We start from the raw sequence: 20,152 nt of genomic DNA on the forward strand, positions 1-20,152 counted from the left end.
CCAAGGAGGCAGATCACTGTGTGAAGGAGGCAGCAGTTGGTTGCCACAAGCCTCCACCAGAATGCTGGACTTCGGGAAAGGCATGACCTGCTGATAACTGGATTCTGAACTTCTAGCCTCCAAAACTGTGAGACAATGAATCCCTGTTTAAGCCAGCCAGTTTGCCATATTCTCTTTTAGTAGCCCTGGCAAACTAAGACACAGAGCTTGAGACTACAATGCAAATCTGACAAAGCTTCAGTAAATCCAGTGGGGGTCTCCTAATCAAAGAATTCCCATTAGAGGAGTCCACATTTAGGAGAAATGGCCAGACCCTAGGTAATTAACTTAGGCTGGGGGATGCCTGGAATGTGGCCTCGGAGCAAATGCTGATAGATCCCAAAGGTGCTGCAGCTGAAGGCTGTCAGCTAACTGCACTCCTTACAACTGAAGTGCAACCTCTTACCTGAAGGGAGATTCAGGTGCACACCTCTGTGGCTACCACCAAAACCTACCTCATCTTTTAAATCGGCTGCAAATTTTTAGTGCATAGCTGTATTGTCATTTATTTATCCATTTCCCTATGGGCAGTGAAGTAGATTTCAAATTTTTGTTCTTACAGATAATACCACAGCCAACAATCTTGTAAACATATCTTTATGCTCTCTGATGGCATAAATTTAGAATAGGTTTGTAGAAGTAGAGTGGCACTGACATAGGGTAACTAGCCTTAAAGTTTTTATAGATCCTGCCAATTGCCTTCTAAAGATTTTTACTGATTTTGTACTCCCACAAATATTAAAGGAGAGTGCTTATTTCCCCAGATCTTGACAATAGGAGATGTTATCAACCTATTTTTTTTTGCCAATTTAATGGTAGAACAATGCTTCATTATCTCATTAATTCTAATTTTCCTAACAACTCATTAGTTTCAATATGTATTCATATTGTATTACCTACTTGTTTTGTTTTTTTTCTTTAGTAAGTTTACTTCCTTTGCTCATCTTTACTTATTGTTTTGTAAAAGCAAATATCAAACAAATTTGGGATATCTCTGGTGCATAAACAGAAATGCTAAGCCTATGTTTAGATCTGAGGCAAAAATTCTTCTTGTCTTCCTCTAAGAAGTTAGAGATGTTAGTTTCAGGATTTACTTACATTTTTTTTCTGGTAAGATTGGACCTACTTGTGCACAAAGGAGAAAAAACCATTTTACTTGTGTTGCTTTAGTGAGAGGAAAAAATTTGGCTTTTATGAGTATAAGGAGGCCAACAATGAAAGCAAGAGTTGCTCCAAAAGAAAGTATCAGTCAGGAGGAGAAATGAGATAAAGCTGTGGGCTAATGGGAGAGGAGAGCCCTGTATAAAGAAACTGGAGAGAATCTTGCACATCTACCTTCACTCCTCAGCAATGGTTTAATGGCCATTGAGTTCTGATTTTCCCTTTATCCGTAATTACAGTCATGACTACTTCACCAGTAGTTTCTTTAACATAAAGTATTCCCTGTCTTTGCTTTCTAGATGCTAAAACAAATATCATATAATGAGTTGTATTAAACCATGGGAAAATATTGGCTCGGTTTTGAGGTTAGGAGAAAGAAAAAATCAAGGTGTTAGCAAGGCAATGCTTCTCCCTGAAGACTGTGGCATTCTAGGGCTGGCTGCTGCTAATCCTTGGTCCTTAGATTTTCTATCATGTGGCATCTTCTTTCTTTTCCATGTTCTGTTGACTTCCAGTTTCTGCTCTCTGTGACTTTTCTCTTTTATGTTCAATGGGTTCACACACTATAGGTCCAGGGGTTGACACCATGTATGAGTCAGAGTTCACTAGGGAAACAGAACTGGCAGGAAATATTATAGGATTTTTTCTAGCAATTGTCTCAAATGACCATGGGGCAAATCCAAACTCCACAGGGCAAGCTGCATGCTGGGAACTCTGATAAATATTTTCGATGAATTCTGCAGGAGAGGCTGGCTGGCTGAAGTAGAGATGGAAATTCTCTCTTCTGGCTGTGGAAATAATTAGTTCTTTTAAAACCATCAACTGATTAGATGAGACTTCTCTCACTGTTGAATACAATCTCCTCAGTTTATTGTAGATGTAATCAACTGTAGATGCAATCACTTTACTGATGATTTAAGTCTTTAAAATGTTCTCATAGTAACCATTAGGCCAGTGCTTCCTTAACCAAACAACTGGACACAATAACCTGACAAAGGGGGCACATGAACTTAACCATCACATACCTGAGTAAGTCTTTATGGAAGACATGATTCAATCCCCTAAGGTTCCCAAACAAACTCATCATCTATGATCCCCCCATTTCAATCAACCCATCATCTCCTCTTAACTCTCCACTTCCCTGTTTCTATGAACAGAATAAATTTTTGTTTAGTTTTCCTCCCTTGAGAGTTGACAAAACCTACCATCAGAATGACTCTTTTCATTCTGTTTTCTTCTTTACTCTGAGAACTTTCCTTTCTGTCTGTGTACAAACTTCTACTCAATGTTCATAATTCAAATGGCAGCTTACCTTCTCTGAGGAAGTCTTTCCTGACCTCTGACCCTTCATATACAAACCACATATGTATGCATCACAATATATTTTTCAAGATCATGTCCACATCTTTCTCCCATCCTTGAAGACAGCAACTATGTCTTTTTCATCTTTATGTCTTTATTATAGCACCATAACCATATGGTACCTAGTGGTTATTCAATAAAGTTTAATTGAATTGAAATGTTTAACTGCTAACAAATTTGAGCAGGGAGCACACTGTTTCCTGCTTAAAAGGATGCATCAATTCCATTGTACCTTCTCTATAGTACCATGTCAATATCTTCATATCAGCATTTAAGGTGTTCATGATATGGCCCTAATTTCCCATTTCTTCATCCCTTAGGGTACTCTAGACTGTTTCCAAACTAAACTAGTCATTATTTCCCCCAATATATTCCTAACTCTTACATCTGTATTTTGCTCATTCTTAGGAATCCTTTCCCATTATCTACTAGTAATTTGCCAAAATGTTGCTCATTTTTGTATGCTCATTCCGAATGCCAGTTCTCAGAGGAGGCTTTCCCTAATCCCCAGCATAAACTCTACCTCCAACCACCCTGACTATCAGTAGCTTCCCATCCACCCAGCACCATGACTGTCAACATCACCACCACGGCAGGATGAGTGAACCTCTCTTATGGACTTTCTTTCAGTGAATCTAATTATAGTCTATTGTTCGGTTTTTTTTTATTGTCCTGAGGATCAAGTGAAGACTCTCAAGTTTAATAATTAATTGGCCACAATTTATCATCATCTACTATTACTTTGAGAGGCTTAAAGGCAGATGTATTTGCATGCATTAAAGCCTCAAGTCCAGCTCCTGGCTCCTACTACCCTCTAAGTTAACACCAACTGTAAGAATATCAGAGAACAACTGGTGATTTAGTTGTCTCTTTTCCCAACCTCTTCACCAAGATGCCATCACCACGGTTTCCTTCTTATCCCCCACAGAAAGCTGTTTAATCTGTTTTAAGTGTTATTTTCTCAGGGAGGCTCTCCCTGCCCACCAAATATAAGGTAGTTTTATTATATTCAGTTTTGTTAGAATCCTTATCCTAATTTAAAATGCATGTTCATTTTCTATTTGTTTTTGAAAATGCCTGTTTCCCATGAAAGTCTATAACCTCCTTAAGGGAATAGATTTTGACTATTTTATTCCCTGCTGAAACATCTATTTTTTAAATAATCTTTTGACTGTTACATATTTCATAAATATTTTCTCGAAGTCTCATGTTCATTTTTTAACTTTAAATATTCTATAGTCAAATCTGCTAATTTTTTCAGCATGGCTACTGGAATTCCTGTTATGTACATATTTAATTACTTCCTTGGAACTCCTGCAAGTGGAAAAAAATGGATCACAGAATATGCAGCTTTTTACGGTTCTGATGCTTTTTGTCAAATTGCTCACTCCTCATCCTTTGGCAAAAGTTCTAATTTGCATTCATAAAAACTCAAACGAGCAGCTTTATGCTATTAGATTTTGCCACACAAACTGGGCTGAATTCACCTAAAGCTAGGTAGAAGTGCCCTTGAAAAGTTCAGAAATTAGGTGCTGCAAGCAAAGATGCTGGATTCAGCGTTTGTGTGCCATCCCTACTGGCCTTAAATTATTTGATAATGTTCTCTTGGTTTACCCTTTACTCAAATCAATGCACACATCTGTCCATACCCATCACCTCCGATAACCCTTTTGCTTCACCTCTGTCCCAACTGGATCACGTCCAAATTGTGGTCAGCTGGGAAAAGACGTGCCACTCTCTTTCTATGTCACTTCCTAATCATAAAACAGAGCATCTTAGCCAACCGGGAAAACAACTTGACCTAACCATTCCAGCTCAGATACCATAAATGTTGCCAATTTTAACAACAGTTCCCAACAAAGAGAAATGTCATAGAAGAATGCAATGCACTGTGACAGTAACCTGGTAAATATTACTGAATGGGATAAGTTGGAGATAAAAGTTTGGTGACCTCAGTTCACATTTTATCCCATAGCCATCTCGATGAATATCATATGACTTCACTTGATATTTAATCATCCCACAACACATAGTCCATTCGGTAACCCTGGCACAATGGACTCATGGTAATAGGGATTTCCTAAATTAGATCTGCCTGCAATGTGCAATTGTCATTGCCTTTCCTGTGCAGACTAAAGGGTATAATTCTTGGTAATACATATTTTTGTTTAGGCCAGATCACACATACATGGTGAAAAAAGGCAAATGTGCTCTTTTTTTTTACCTTTGTTTTTAGAATGTAATCCAGGAAAAAGAAGAGATTTTATCTTAAAATTTACTGGTATCATCAGAGAGAATCTTAGTTTCTAGGCTTCTTGTGCATGTTTCTTTGCTTCATGGATCTATAAAATATGTAATAAAGGAGTCACAGATTGAAAAAATAAATTATAGTAGTATCAAAAAAAATAAATTATAGTAGTATCAAAACCTGTCTTCAAGTAGAGATACATTTTGGAACATGTCTACGTTTCCACAACTGTTTCAGTTTGAGAAACTGAGCTGTTTGTTGTTGTTTCTGTCTCATTCAAGAGTAAGTGCTAGAGTTTTTTCCTTCATTCCAGCATCATCCTTCAAAGTCTCAAGGTCTCTAAGAGCCTTCATTGTGTGCAGGATTATGAATGCTGATTGTTTTCACAGGGCTGGTTCTGTTAAGTCTGAGCAAAATGTTGGGCCAAGAGGGACGTCATAAATCCATGAGGATCTTGTCTTATAGACAAAGGGGAAAGCAGTAATTGATCTAATATCACTTCCACACAGGCTACAGAATGACAAAGGTTTTGTCAGGGCTGATTCAGCTCCCCAAATAATGGTGGTGAATATGAAAGGTACAAAATTAGGTTCATTAGACACCCAAATGGAGAAGTCAAATTGGTGGCTAAATATAGGAGTCTGGCTTACAAGGGAAGGTTTGTGCTGGAGACAGAAGTTGTGCATCATCAGTCCTATGATTCACTAAGAACCTTTAGGGAAAGAGGTTAAAGAGTAAGGAGCCAGCTTAGAATCACCTCTATCTCCCCGGATCCCCCATTCTGCTTATAAAGGCAGGGGCAGGAGGCCAAAAACGATCTTGTATAAGCAGCTACCCTTTTACCACCCCACTGGGGCCCAAAGATTGCACTTGTAACCCTCTTACTTCCAGAAGCCTCAAACACTGTGGCTTCATTCTTTAGGTCCTTTGGAGAGGGGTTGTGGAGGATGGCAAGGATAGTGGAAAAAAGGAGAGAGGGAAATTTAGGACAGATAGTGTTTTTCAACAATTGTCATTAATTCAACAAATAAGTTCTGTCTTAGTTCAAAGCAGGGCAGGAATGACAAAGATGATACACAAATGTCAAAAGGTACGTTCCCTACTCTAACTTCCTCGTGGAAAGCCATGTGTGACAAAGGCTATGTTTGAAAGAAGGTGTGGGGATCAGGGATAGAAATGTCCTCTAGGAGTAGATAGATTGTGCTGGACTTTTTAAGGGTAAAATGGAAAGTCTTCGGCAAAGATTTGGATTAAGGATGTCATACAGGAAGTCAGAGTGAGCAAACTGATGGGAGAAAAAGAAGGTGAGTTAAACCAACAAGTTGATCCTTTTTGCTTTGTTTGTTTCGCTTTTAGTGAACAGGGTTAAACCTAATGGACAGAATGTGTTACTGATGAGAAACAAGGCAGTGGCTTTGTATCATCACAGGAAAAAAATAAATGTACTCTGGTAGTGACTGAAGCCTCAACAAAGGGAACTTCCAGTTCCTGCCCAGTGCTTGGTGCCTGGAGAGACGCCAGGGGAACTTTAGGTTGTTTACTCCCTCCGCCGCCCAATGGCAAAGAAGCCCATACTTTTGAACGCAGCCAATTGGCTACTGTAAAAGCCCCGCTCTGAGCACCAACCAATGAGTTCCCCGAGCCCAGTTTCTTGGGAATAAGTTTCTGTAGCGGAATGCAGGACACCGAGCCAGCTTCGGGCTCGTAAACAAGGACGAGTCTGGACGAGACCCGAGCCCACGCGACCCGTAACCCTATTCCAAGCCGCTGACCTCGAGCCCACGTTCCGCCAGGTGTCCGCTTCATCCTCCTTCTTCCTGGCGGTCCCTCGCCACCGGCCTCTCTCATCAAGGCCCCGGGCAAGGTGCCGGGTCACGCTGCGGGGACACGGGCCGGGGGCGGAGCCCAAAGTTCTTTTTCTGAGCCGATTGGCTCGGTCCCAAGTTTTGACGCGTCGCCAAGTCCCGCTGACTCCGCCCGGTGAGGGAGGGCGGCTAGAGTGTGAGCAGACAAATAAAATCGCGGGAGGCGGCGGATGGTGGGAAGAACACAAGGCTCCAGTCCCTGCACCTGGAGACCACTGTCCTGCTCCTCCAGCCCACTGCATCCCCAAACACCAGCTCTCCTGTCCTCCGAACCCGAGCGTCCCTGCCTCTCCTCCGACCCAGGGTCTGTCCAGGGCAACCTTCGCCCCTTAGTCACCTCCAGCCCCCTGTCCAGCCCGGTGGGCTTCAAGATGAAGGCGGCCCGCTTCGTGATGCGCAGCGCCGGCTCGCTGAGCGGCGCCAGCCTGGTCCCCCGCGAGGTCGAGCATTTTTCACGCTACAGCCCGTCCCCGCTGTCCATAAAGCAGCTGCTGGACTTTGGTGAGCCGGGATCTAGGACCGTGCGGTGGAACTGGGGCGAGGGAACTGCCTGAACTTTCAGCCCCGGGTAGGGAGGGCTGTGCGTGGGGGTGAATGTGCGAGTTTTGGGGTTCTTTGCTAAAACAAGGGTGGGCTTTGTTGCTGAGCCCTGGAGCCAGAGTGCTTAGCCTCCTAGATTTGCCTTCTAACAGTTGTGCCGACAGGTCCAGGCCACCTGCAGCCCCGCTGATACTGGATGGTTTGGGCTCATCTTACGTCCCCTTTCTGTCCAGAACTTCCAGTCAAAATAGTTTTTGTTTTCAGTCACCGTTAAACAACAGACTAGAAACTTTCTCCCCTTCTTCACAGCATAGCTCTTCTTCGAGAGGATTCCTAATATTACCAGCTTGACTTGAGATTTTATTCCTTAACCACCTTGCACAGGGTACATCTGTCTGCAGTCCTAACAGATTTCTTTCTCTGTCTACCTTTGTAAATTTCCATGTATTTAGATACTGCTGAAAATATTTACACACTTGCAATAATATTATAAGGAAGGCGTCAAGGGTTTAAATGTGATATTGTTTATCATTAATCTGGAAATATCACAACTACCGCACCACCCCTTACCACCCCACCCCCACCCCACTCCTATTTCATCTCTGAACTCAGTGGAGTATGGTTTGTTAGTGACCTTATGATGTTGACTGAATTCTTTATTCTTCTATAAATACTTTGAGCTTGGGATATTCGGATTTCTTGGAAGTTAATTCTCTTCAGAAAGAGAGAGCAATAATTCTCCTACATTGGCAGAGAGAGAAAGAGAAAGAAAGAAAGAAAAAGAGGAAAAAGAAGATACTTGCTCTTTAATTTCCATAAACAGAAATACCACTGAGGGCAAAATATAATCATACGTGTTTGTATTCAGTGTTCAATAATTAATGCTACTCAAATGTATCATTTAGACACATTCATACATGTCATTTATTACAGGTTCAGAAAATGCATGTGAAAGAACTTCTTTTACATTTTTGCGACAAGAATTGCCTGTGAGGCTGGCCAATATCCTAAAGGAAATTGATATCCTTCCTGAAGGATTAGTACAGACTTCTTCAGTGCGGTTGGTTAAAAGCTGGTAAGTGGTGAACTTTTCTCAAACAGTTTCTGGTTTTATAATTTCTTATAATATATTGACATCATAATTGGAAAACAGCTTCTCTGAACAGTATTAATACTTTGAAAGACTTAAAGAATTTATTAATCTGTTTAGGATAAGCTAGCATCAGGGAAGTTAATGCTATAAACAGACACTTTACACTGAAAAGGGAAAGGCTTTTACAATATTGTTTTTATTTCTAGAAAAAATATTAAAGATAATTGGCAGTTGCAATTTTAATTTTGTATTTTAAATAATAAAAGTTTGATATTGCAAATGTACTGCCATGCAGAAACAGATTTGAATGACTATTGTTTAGGGAGGGCCTAATCTTTGTTACTTACAGGTGTCATTGAAAAGAATGGCTTTGGGTTCAAATCCTGACACCACTACTTCTTAATGGTAGGAATCTCAACAAGTGTTATAAACTCTCTATGCCTTAAACTCCCCATCTGTTATTGAGGAGAATGAAATGTATACCTCAAAGGAATGTTTCCATGTAATTAAATGAGATGATCCATAAGAAAGCACTTAGAGCAGCACCTGGCACATGCAGTGTCAGTTATTATGAGCTCATTTTACAAATGAGGATACTGAGGCTTAGAGAGGACAGATAACTCAAAGAAGCAGATTTTCAGAGAACAAAGCCAGGATATGCACTTTGACGATAACATACCAGGACCTCACCCTAAACCACTGACTGCATAGCTTTTTGTTCATTTATTCAAGGAATATGTTTTGCAAATGCATGAAACAATTGCTATCTGAAAGACATATCAAGCTATGATAGTGACTGCTACTTTTAAGACCTCTACTCTCCTTAGAATGAATATAATACGAACAAATCAAAAACCTTTAAAAAAAACTACAAATTTTTGCTATAAGATATAAAAACATTTGCCAAACAAAACAGGAAACTGAATACTGACCTGGAATAATTAAAGAAGCATAAATTTTAAGTTAGAAAGTTGAGGATTAAAAGTTGTAGCTTTTTAAATTTTTACATATCATTTCCCAAATGTGCTGTACAAAAGTTTTAATTTTAAGCATAATGCTTACTTCAAATTCTTTGTCAAAGATATTCTATTTTCAGCCATTTGTATCTGACTATTTTGTCTTAAAGCACACCTGTCATTTTACAGGTATATCCAGAGCCTGATGGATTTGGTGGAATTCCATGGGAAAAGTGCAGACGACCAGAAAGTGTTATCAGAGTAAGCGCGATGCATTAGAATAAATGTTTAAAATTTTGACTATTTCCAAACATACTCCTGAGATTCCAGACTAAATTTAGGAAACGTCAACCTTAAGTAATAAATGTCTACCCTCTTGCCTATGACAAGTATTGGCTTCTTGGTATTTTATAAGTGACGGAGGAATAAGGTGTTGAAAATGGTACTGAGTATGAACAAGTGTAGAGTACAATAATTTCTTTTGAAGAAAATCTATTTTTTACTATAAATTTAGTCACATAAATATATTTGCAGGAGGATTTACTACTATATAATATTAATACTTTTTGGTGTCATTGAAGACTACACTTTTTTTTTTTGGAGTAACTGACATTCTAGCTACCTAAATAAGAATGTTTTGTAAATCTGGCAAGAAATTTTGAATTTTTTTCAGACTGGCAGTCTAGACTCAACTTAAAATTAATTAATTTTTTTAAGAGAAGGCTTACTAACATTTCATGAACAGCTAGAATGAATGTACCAGTCTCAGACTTTGGTATTTCTACATGTGAGCTAGAAGCAAAATAAATCTGTTCATGAAACTGTTTTCTCTACTGTACTGGAGGAATCTGTAGTGAGAAAACCTAACATTTTATCATTTGATTTGTTTAGATCAGGACTTAAAAAGAGCTTTAGCCTTCTTAACCTAAAGAATGTAAATGAATGAAACGTATTTGAATTGTCACTAACTGCAAACATTATGTCTTAGTTTTGTAGATACGCTTATCAAAGTTCGAAATAGACACCATAATGTAGTCCCCACAATGGCACAAGGAATTATAGAGTTTAAAGACAGCTGTACAGTTGACCTCGTCACCAATCAAAATCTGCAGTATTTCTTGGATCGATTTTACATGAACCGTATTTCTACTCGGATGCTGATGAACCAGCACAGTAAGTTAGTTCATCATGATTGTGATACTTAGAGATGCTATGGAGTATAAACCCACACTATAACTAGATGTTTCACTGATGAATGGGTCACATTCTTTGTCAGTGGTAGTTCTAATAATTATCCTGATTTTTATGACAATAATTTTTTTTTTCAACAGTTCTTATATTTAGCGACTCACAGACAGGAAACCCAAGCCACATTGGAAGCATTGATCCAAACTGTGATGTGGTAGCAGTGGTCCAAGGTAGTTTCTGGATTTCTGCATTTCCCTCAAAGTGTGCAATATATGATTGACATATCTGTAGTTGAAGTGACCTTGTGAATGAATTAGGATAGTAATGCTCCATTTATATTTTTATAAATACCGTCAACAAAGTCCTTTGCTTTTTTACAGTTGAAACTTTAAACATTCATTTGCAATTTTATAAAAGATCCAAATATCAGAAGATAATGTGCCGAATTCTTATATATTGTTTTTGATTTCTGAATTTCCTATGTTCTTATTGCTACAACTTAAACACTGTCTTAATTTTCTTCAAGAAAAGTATTAAAAAGCTATTTTTTCTTACCTGTAAACCTGTACTCCAGTGAATGATTTAGATTAAAGGTAGTATATCACACTGCATATCACTTGAGAATTTTATTTGGCATAAGTTGGTTTCATAATTAAGAAAAAATAATTTCTATTTCAGATGCCTTTGAGTGTTCAAGGATGCTTTGTGATCAGTATTATTTAACATCTCCAGATTTAAAACTCACACAAGTGAATGGTAAGCAGTAAATAAAATATATTTTAATCTGTGCAAAATTCAATGTTTGTCCAGTATGATTACTTTTAAAAAATATAAACAAACTTTTCTATGTTCCCTTTTACCCTTCTAAACTTGCCTAGGATTTTTCTGTTTTTTTGTTTTTTTGGAGCCAAGGTTCTTTTTAACTGTCTCAACTGGCAAACTCCATTTGAGCATATTCAGTTGCTAATGATTCGTAAATAAGAAAGGTTTGAACAAACTGGGATTTAGAATAGCAATTAGGTTCAATTATCTTAGATCAGGGAAAGATTAATTACTAGTTCAAAGTCTCTGTGGAATATGAGGGCCAGGCGGGCTAGCAGTTGAGGGGTTCACTTAGGAATGGAGATATGAAGAGGTTACCCATAGGACATGGAAACGATCAAACCCTTTAAATTGCACTGTAATCATATACCACTCTTTTGGAAGCAGAGTGTATATACTTCAAATGCTTCAACTCTAAAGCATTAGTCTAAAGGCATAACTCTTAAGGCAAGATCTTCCCACACTGACGGAAGTGATTACATGATGAATACAAGGCAGAATTCTTTTGCATTCTGTTCTAGAACAGAGTTGCATTTCAAAGCTACATGGTGTACTCAAATTGGAATAACTTTCTGCTTTCCATCAAATTGAATACCAATTTCAAATAATATTTATACAGAAACAATTTTTATTAGTTATCAAGGTTAATGTTAAGTTGTCCACATTAACAGAGTGCCCTATCTCATGGATTGGTCATATGCAAATGATAGGTAAATGCTAAACGAAAAAAAGAAGTACAAATAAAGGTTGAAAAATATCTTTGAGCTTAAACAGGGATGTTGCCTTAGACTTGTAGATTAACTGCTTGACCTGTGTGATAAAATAAAGAGGGAATTGTCCCAGTTGTTTTGTTTTCTGATTCAAAGTTTGCCAAGGCCTGGGACACTGAAGAATGATACTTTTATTTTTCTTTTCAAGCAGTACTATGAGGTTTTTGTTTCTCTATTTTCCTTAGCCTCTTGGTGAAAGTTAATTATAGTTAGCATATAATATTTAATATTTGGGTGAGATCAAGAATACTCAGGTGTATTATTTTACCGTGCAATACAAATATGAGAAAGTGATAGCTACTGTTAATTTCAATTTCATACTAACAAGTAACTGATTTTTTTTCTCTCTTGAAATGCATAAAAGTCTCTAAGAATTGTCTAGAACTAAAATACTATAAATAGAAACAGCCAATGTAATCGAACTGATCATGCCATGGTTTCATACAACTTGCTCCAACTTGACACATTAAGAGAGAAATGCAAAAGTAAATCATAGAGCACTAGATAGCAACTGTAATAGCATTTTGAAAATAACACTATGGTGTTGACTGTTTAACTGGAAGGTTCTGGGGTGGGGAAGATGAGGAATATCCCAACACTGTTTAAGTTCACAATATTAATTGAATAGATAAGAGGTTTATTTTAATGAAATACTTGTTTACCAATTCTAAATGAGTTTAATTTTTCTAGGAAAATTTCCAGGCCAACCAATTTACATTGTGTATGTTCCTTCTCATCTTCATCATATGCTCTTTGAACTCTTCAAGGTATGAGACTTCACCATAATTGCAAGTGTGTCTTTAAAATAAAAAGTTCACTAGATTACATTTTTATTTCCTGTACCATTACCCACTAAACAGGAGCTTCACCACCTCACCACAGAGCATGCCTCTGTGCTCCAAAAGGAAAGAAGCCAATCAGTCTTTGAAATGGTACTTGCAACTTTGCAGTTCATTGTGGCATCGACCCGTATTTTAGAATGCACAGCAGAATTTATGACGCCTCAATAGTTTAGAGCTGGAAGGACGGTCCTATTATTTTTCGAGGTGTCCAATATTAGCCATTCATTAATGAAGGTCACATGAAGCTGCTTCAATGAATGAAGTCTTGTTACCTCCACCTCCACAGACTGGTCCAACACCAAACCCAGAGGTTCAGGTCCAGAAAAACTGGTGGCATAGCCCCCAGACTGAGTCTAGAAATTTCAGAGGACAGTTATTCCTTCAATGAGCTACTTTAAAGAGCAGGTGAATTATCCACAGATGATGGTAAACTGTAGATTCTGATTTTGTGGGTCTGGTATGGGACCCGGGATTCTGCATTTCTAATTTGCTAACAGGTGATAATTCTGGCCTATAGTCCATACTTTCTGTAGCAAACTTGTAGGGCAGTGCTTCTCAAACTTTAGTGTTATTAGAATCACCTGAACATCCTGTTAAAACATGGATTCTTGGACTATGTTCCAAGAGGTTTTGATTCTATAGGTCTGAAAACCTATATTCCTAACAAGTTCTGGATGTTAGATGTTACTAGTCTAAAGTACCCAAGTACTAAAAATCAAAGCCTTTCATGGGTTCTGAGGGCAAACTAAAACCTTGAACTTATGCCCAAAATAGAAAACCACCTGACACTTTGCAATGCTTCCCAAAAGTCCCTTGAACTGGAGACCAGAAACCTAAAAAAAAGAAACTTGTCCCTAATACTGATATAATTCTTTCCAGAACTTTCTCGTTCCTAATTTATTCTAATATTAGCTCAGTGAGGTATTGATTGCATTACAAATATCTCATCTATTTTATTTCACTTTAGCTAGTTACTAGAACTTAATGTTATATAGGAAACAGTAAACAGATAATCTACCAGAAGATGGCTAGAGAGGAAAGTGGATTAAACAAACCAAGAGTTTATCTGCATGGGATTCATTCATCAGGCTGAAAACTTTTCATTTCTTCAGTATTAAAGGGCAAAAAAATAAATTTTTCTTTGATTTGGTTTATTTGTAAATTGAATGGTCCAACTTATAGAGTTATTTTGGTCATAACTAAATGCAAATTGAAATTTAATTTAGAATTATTTACTGCTCTTTTAAATAGTATCAACTTTTTCCCAGTAAATTTTATAAAAGCCAATAAATTGATTCAATGATTCACTGTTCATTTGTTATGTAATAGCCTTTGGTGCTTGGATATAAAATGTAATGGAAAGGCAGAAAAGGTAGAGTAAGGAAATGCACTATAAAAACCAATTCCTTTGTTTAAGTTAAGATTTCAAATAAGAATTGGATGGCTAGCAGAATTGTTTTTCCATTAGATATTAGTCCCAAGAGCCATATTTCATGGTAAATGAATATTTTTTATTATACATTCTGCATGACACAATCATAAATGGCCATTTACAGAGATGCTTTAGTATTAACTTTAAAATAGGAATTTTTAATCACACTTGTGCTGCTTTTATTTTAAACATAAAAATCAATTATTTGTTGTCCCTCTTTCTTCTGCCACTGAGTTTCTTATGGTTTTGTTTTCTTTAGAATGCAATGAGGGCCACAGTTGAACACCAGGAAAATTCACCTTCCCTTACACCAATTGAGGTGATTGTTGTCTTGGGAAAAGAAGACCTTACAATTAAGGTAATCATTCTCTGTTTTTTGGGGGGAAATCTCTCTTGAGAAAATTAAAAAGCATCAATAAAATAAAGCTCACGGCTTTGCCATGGTTCAGTCATGCACACCAGGTAACTTTTCATTTGAGAAAATGTGCTTTTATATAGGCAAATACATGTTGCTTTTAATGCATATCTCTGATGACTTCTTTGTTTGTTTAAGATTTCAGACAGAGGAGGAGGTGTTCCTTTGAGAATCACTGACCGCCTCTTTAGTTACACATACTCCACCGCGCCAACACCCGTGATGGATAATTCCCGTAATGCTCCTTTGGTAAGATGAGTTAAATGGCTAAATTTACCCCAGTGACCTAGTTGGAAATGAAGGGTAGGGATTATAAGAAAATATTTAGGTGAGTAAATCAATTTAGTTAAATTAGTCATGGTGGAGAGGAGAATGACACATCAAGCTGAAAAGGGTGAAACAGATCTACAAGGGGTCTCTGAACAGAAGCAAAAGATATTTATCTAAGTTCTGGGACGTCAGTTTCTGTGAGGGTAATAACCTGTTCTGCATTTTGTATAACAATGATCATATCTACTTCTTTGCTAATAACTGATCTTTCCCCTCTAGGCTGGTTTTGGTTATGGCTTGCCAATTTCTCGTCTCTATGCCAAGTACTTTCAAGGAGATCTGAATCTCTACTCTTTGTCAGGATATGGAACAGATGCAATTATATACTTAAAGGTATCCTTTCAATTCAATAGGAAAATAATATTTCTAAAAAGGTTGCTTATTTTGCAGCTCTGAGTTCTATGGGTCAGACTGAATTCCCCAAGCTGTGTTAATGCAAATAATGACCATAAGTCATTTTATTTCCTGTTTGGGTGTATGTAGATATAGTGTTTATTATGGTTATTAACCAAAGTGGGAGCTGGAACAAGTTACCTGCCTCAAGTGAAGCAAAATTGTTTCTCAAGAACCAAATCACCAGGGTTTCAGAGTAAGGACATCCTTTTGTGAATTTTTAAAGGGAATACTTTGGCATCTATAAGAGTAGCTATATTTTGTTTTACTTGAACTTGCTAACTATGTTTCAGCCCAGAAAACTACAGATATCAAGACATTCCACATCGTATGCAGACCTTATTAGAAATATAGAAACAGTAAAGCTGACTGCTCACAAGCTATCAGTGGGCTGCCAGGCATTTCCTAAGTTAATATTAAAACTTGGTTGGTATTTTTTTTATTTCTGATAAAGCCTGAATTTATTTGTTAAGGTCACTGTCCTGATTCTGTTAGTTACTCATTAACTACTTCAATTGTACATGTATTTACAAATATTGGCAACCAATAAATTCAGCTTCCAGGCTCCTGTTGTTTCATAGAAGTTATTTACCAAATGACTTTTGACCATCTGAAAGTGTTAATGCATTCATTTCTTAAATGAGCAGAAGTCTTCAAAGGATTGGAAAAGGACCATTTTATACATTAATAATATCAGAACAGGGCTCTCACATTTGTCACAGATATGAAGGTTTTGCCTGGATAGAATAGGGTTGCTATTCAACTGTATCAGGCCTATAATATCTAGACAAAGGAGATGTAGAAATATTAAACACAAATTCTATTCTGTAATTTATAGTTCTGCATATACAATTTCAGTCCATATAGGATGAAGATCATATTCATCATATAGGATGAAAATCATATTCATACTTTTTTAAAGTTTTGTTTTATACATTGCTTAGCCCACTGTAGGCTCTTGTGTACTCTTTTTACTAAATCAATTGAAAGAGTGGATTTGAACTTTTGAATACTTACCTCTAAATTCATTTTGAATAGTCACTTCAAATAAAAATTATGCCATGAATAATTTCTTTGATCTGATTTCCTCCCCTCTCTTCTTTTAGGCTTTATCTTCTGAGTCGATCGAAAAACTCCCAGTCTTTAATAAGTCAGCCTTTAAACATTATCAGATGAGCGCCGAGGCCGATGACTGGTGTGCACCAAGTAAGGAACCAAAGAACCTGGCAAAGGCAAATGTGGCGTTGTGAAGAGAGAAGCCTGGGACACTTTAAGGGATCAAAGTGTGTCCGCAGCTCTGAATATTTGCATGTAAACTGTCATTTTCTCAAAGACAAACAGCAGCATGAAGTCCTTGATCAGAACACTGATCAAGAGGAATGGAACTTGTTCCTGTCACACAGGAGAGCATACGGCAAAGCTACAGGAGTTAATAGATGGCCAGCTCTTCATTTCATAGCTTAGAATAAGTCATGAGTTTATATCATATCCTGAAGAAGGATAAGCCTCAAATTTCCATTTCTTTATCAATTAAGAATGGGAAAGGGAGTGAATACAAAGATGTAGGTTAACAGTTTCAATATATTGACATTTTAAGGCCTCTTGTTGGTGTCATAAGATGTTGGTATTTATTGACTATGAAGTGGCAATATAACAGTATTTTCCTGCCTTACACAGGATTAGGGCTTAGTTAACATTATGGGATTAGAAATGTATGCCAATGTACATTTCCTAAATATTTATATGCCCTAAGGAGGATGGACTGGTAACTAAAATAACATTCACTTTGTTATAAATATAGCTCCTTTATTCTGTTTTTCCCAGTTGCACTGCTAAAGTGCACATTTAATGGCAGGTGCCTAGTCTTGGGTCAGTTTTTAAATAATGCACTGAATTCAGGATGTTGGTGGTTGGAGCAAGAGGATATTGCCAAAGTGATAGCAATAAAACCTTGCTTTGTTTTTAAATGAAGCTATAGATTGAAAAACCAGTGTTTTCCTTAATTCAGTAGGAAGGGCTGTTCTCCACTTTGCAGTGGTAGTAATCCAAAGGCATCCATTCTCTAGGCTTAAAAACAAGATATGATATCATTATATTCTGTGCACTCCAGCATTAACATGTCCATAAAGATTTCTAACCAAATGGATCAAGAACATTAGACTTTGAACACATCTTGGAGTATTATTAACAAATAGCCTGTAAGTAAAAGATTCTCATGCCAATGAGAGAATGAAATATATAGAGAATGAAAGCTATAACATACATGGGACTTTTGGGAGGTTAAGTTGCAATTTGCAGGTTGACAGGCCAGTTGCTGACATTACTCTTAGAGATGAAGGAATGAAAAACAAAAGAAAGAAGAAAAGGGAAGAGAGTGAGGGGAGGAAGCAATAGATGGGCATCTTGCCATTTTCCCCACAAATTAATTTCAAGAAATGATCCATCCATTCATGGATAGATTATTGGCAAGAGGATGAATCAGTGTCTTTCAAAAGTAGTATGCTTCTTTAAATGGCCTCCACTCTAACAAGATAGGCTTTTATGAGAAAATAAACTCATCTGTGTCAAATAAATGTTTAAACTGAGGTATAGAAAGAGCCAGGATTTTCTGTGCTGTAAAATGGTCAATACTGTATATGCTGAATTTAACAATTGTGCTTGATTTTGCAATGGCCTGATGTAATTCTGGTAGTGGCAATTGAAGTCTCACACTACTTGTGGATTTCAGATCTTAGCATCAGGAGTTTTAGACAATGACCTTTTATAATTTGGGGACTCTGGCTCATGCCTTTACTGATTACCCAAAAATGTTTGCAATAGGTTATTTGACTTTACAGCTTTTTCCTGAAATTTAAGCTAAATATTTGTGCATGTAAATACTTGTATTTACCAAAGATTTAAAGGAATTGATTAATTAATCCAAATACTGTGAACTATTTTTAAAACACTAGACAAAAATAAATGTTAGTATTTCTGTAGCATAGACTGTAAATAGAGTTCTATAAAATAAATATTCTTTGTTGGTATTTGTGAAATGTATGGAAGAGATTTAGGATTCCAGTGGATAGATACTGGATGTTCATGCCCACTTAAATTATTAACATATAAATCATATTTTTGTCTTTAGGTTATGTATAGAAAAATGTGATCATTTTTATAATAAATATTTTTATTATAATAGTAGACAGTCTTTTAAAATTCTCTTCTTCAATTATTGGTAAATTACTAAGAAGAATTTGAGTTAAAGGTTTTCTTCACTTTACATTCAAATCTAATTTATCAGAATATTTGATAGAACTTTTTAAAGGTACTGAGAGCAACTTAAAAATCTTAATTTTTAAAGAAAATACTTTATAACAACCCAGAAATTTCTTTTGTTCTCTTGTGTATACCTCGATAACACTTACTACAGTATGTTTTATCTACATGATGTATGCAGTAATCATTTTTACAATACATACGTTCCTTGTACTTTTTGTAAATTTAAAGTTTCAATTAGTGTTTGTATTTACATACCATACAGTGGAGTCCCAAAACAGTTATCAAAATAATTGATGTTCCCAAACCTCTTCTGAACAAAATATCTGAATAATTAGCTCAATGAGGTAGAAATTGAGTAAAATTACTTTAAATTGGAGTAAATATTATCTTTGCTATCTTCAGTGTCTGTCTTTAAGTACTACTTTAACCCTACATTATCTTTAGACAACATCCTATACCTACCTCCGCAGCACTCTTACCGGCAGAAGTCTGCCAAAAAACAGGAAAGAAATTAGATTAAAATTAAATTTGTGGGCAGTGCGACGGCGGCTCAGTGCAGAATTCTCCCCTGCCATGCAGAGACCCGGGTTCAATTTCTGGTGCCTGCCCATATATTAAAAAAAATAATAATAAATTAGTATAATGAGTTTTTCATAATTAAATTCTAAGATCTGATCAGAATTATCGATTGATACGTAATATTTGAATAAAAATGCCATCAACCTAATGCATTAAATCCTGAAAAACCTATCCTAAGACCCTTCACTAAACATTCTCACTTTACTTGACTGCCTTCATTTTTCTACCTCTGCCAAGGAACCACTACACTGATTGCATCTCCAAAGGCAGCACAAGCGTGTGTGTGCACATGCACTCACACACACGTGCAGGATTAAGCTGCACAGTTTCCTTGGGTTAAGCTGCTTGGAAGGTAGAGAGTTAGTACACTCCACCCAGGTTCAGGAACTTCACCATTTCCATAATAGCTGCAAGAGAGTCCTACAACCTTCTATCTACATTCACATATATCTTTTTGACTCAAGTAATGTGTATACCACAAAGGATGCTAATTAGCAAGTCCTACAAATTTTCATCAAATCTGTAACTATCATTTTTCCCAAAATTGACTAGCAATAGATCATTTGACCTCAACTGCAATGACATGCTCATTGAGACAGAGATCATTATAAGCAAGTAGCTTTATTCTTCTACTGTGCTTTCAGTTACTATATGTACACTTAGATGTATGCAAACACTGTAAATGTAAATGCAAGCTCCTGGGGCACTTTGTTCTTCCCCAGGTGGAAAAATTGAGAGACTTCTGTCATTTCACAGGAACCGATACAGGAAGCCTCTGAGCCCCTACCATAAACACCTAGAGCGAAGGATTCTATTTCCATTAGCTTGCTATCCATATGTATCTCTTTTTTTTTGT

The 20,152-nt window shown here is 37.0% G+C and overlaps 1 protein-coding gene and 1 long non-coding RNA gene across 3 annotated transcripts; one reads left to right on the plus strand and one right to left on the minus strand.

Annotated features, from left to right (window-relative positions):
* Nucleotides 1–1,233: 1,233 nt before the first annotated feature.
* Nucleotides 1,234–6,768, minus strand: LOC143652154 (uncharacterized). The gene is made up of 3 exons (XR_013160448.1): nt 6,583–6,768; nt 4,787–4,904; nt 1,234–1,988 (listed from the first exon to the last, which is right to left on the minus strand). It is a non-coding gene; the product is annotated as an uncharacterized LOC143652154 (long non-coding RNA).
* PDK4 (pyruvate dehydrogenase kinase 4) lies at nt 6,654–19,195 on the plus strand. 2 transcript variants are annotated; one of them, XM_077123422.1, is made up of 11 exons: nt 6,766–7,176; nt 8,149–8,290; nt 9,454–9,525; nt 10,253–10,437; nt 10,596–10,682; nt 11,131–11,208; nt 12,735–12,811; nt 14,578–14,676; nt 14,872–14,982; nt 15,283–15,396; nt 16,563–19,192. In XM_077123422.1, the coding sequence occupies exons 1-11, from the start codon at nt 6,846–6,848 to the stop codon at nt 16,704–16,706; spliced, it is 1,440 nt and encodes a 479-aa protein (XP_076979537.1). In that variant the 5' UTR covers nt 6,766–6,845; the 3' UTR covers nt 16,707–19,192. The 2 variants fall into 2 exon arrangements, with proteins under 2 accessions (XP_076979544.1, XP_076979537.1); XM_077123429.1 differs by lacking the exon at nt 10,596–10,682 and having other exon boundaries at nt 6,654–7,176; nt 16,563–19,195.
* The last annotated feature ends 957 nt before the right edge of the window (nt 19,196–20,152 follow it).

This window comes from Tamandua tetradactyla, chromosome 1 (genome assembly GCF_023851605.1).
Source record: "Tamandua tetradactyla isolate mTamTet1 chromosome 1, mTamTet1.pri, whole genome shotgun sequence".
In the NCBI taxonomy this organism is placed as follows: domain Eukaryota; kingdom Metazoa; phylum Chordata; class Mammalia; order Pilosa; family Myrmecophagidae; genus Tamandua; species Tamandua tetradactyla.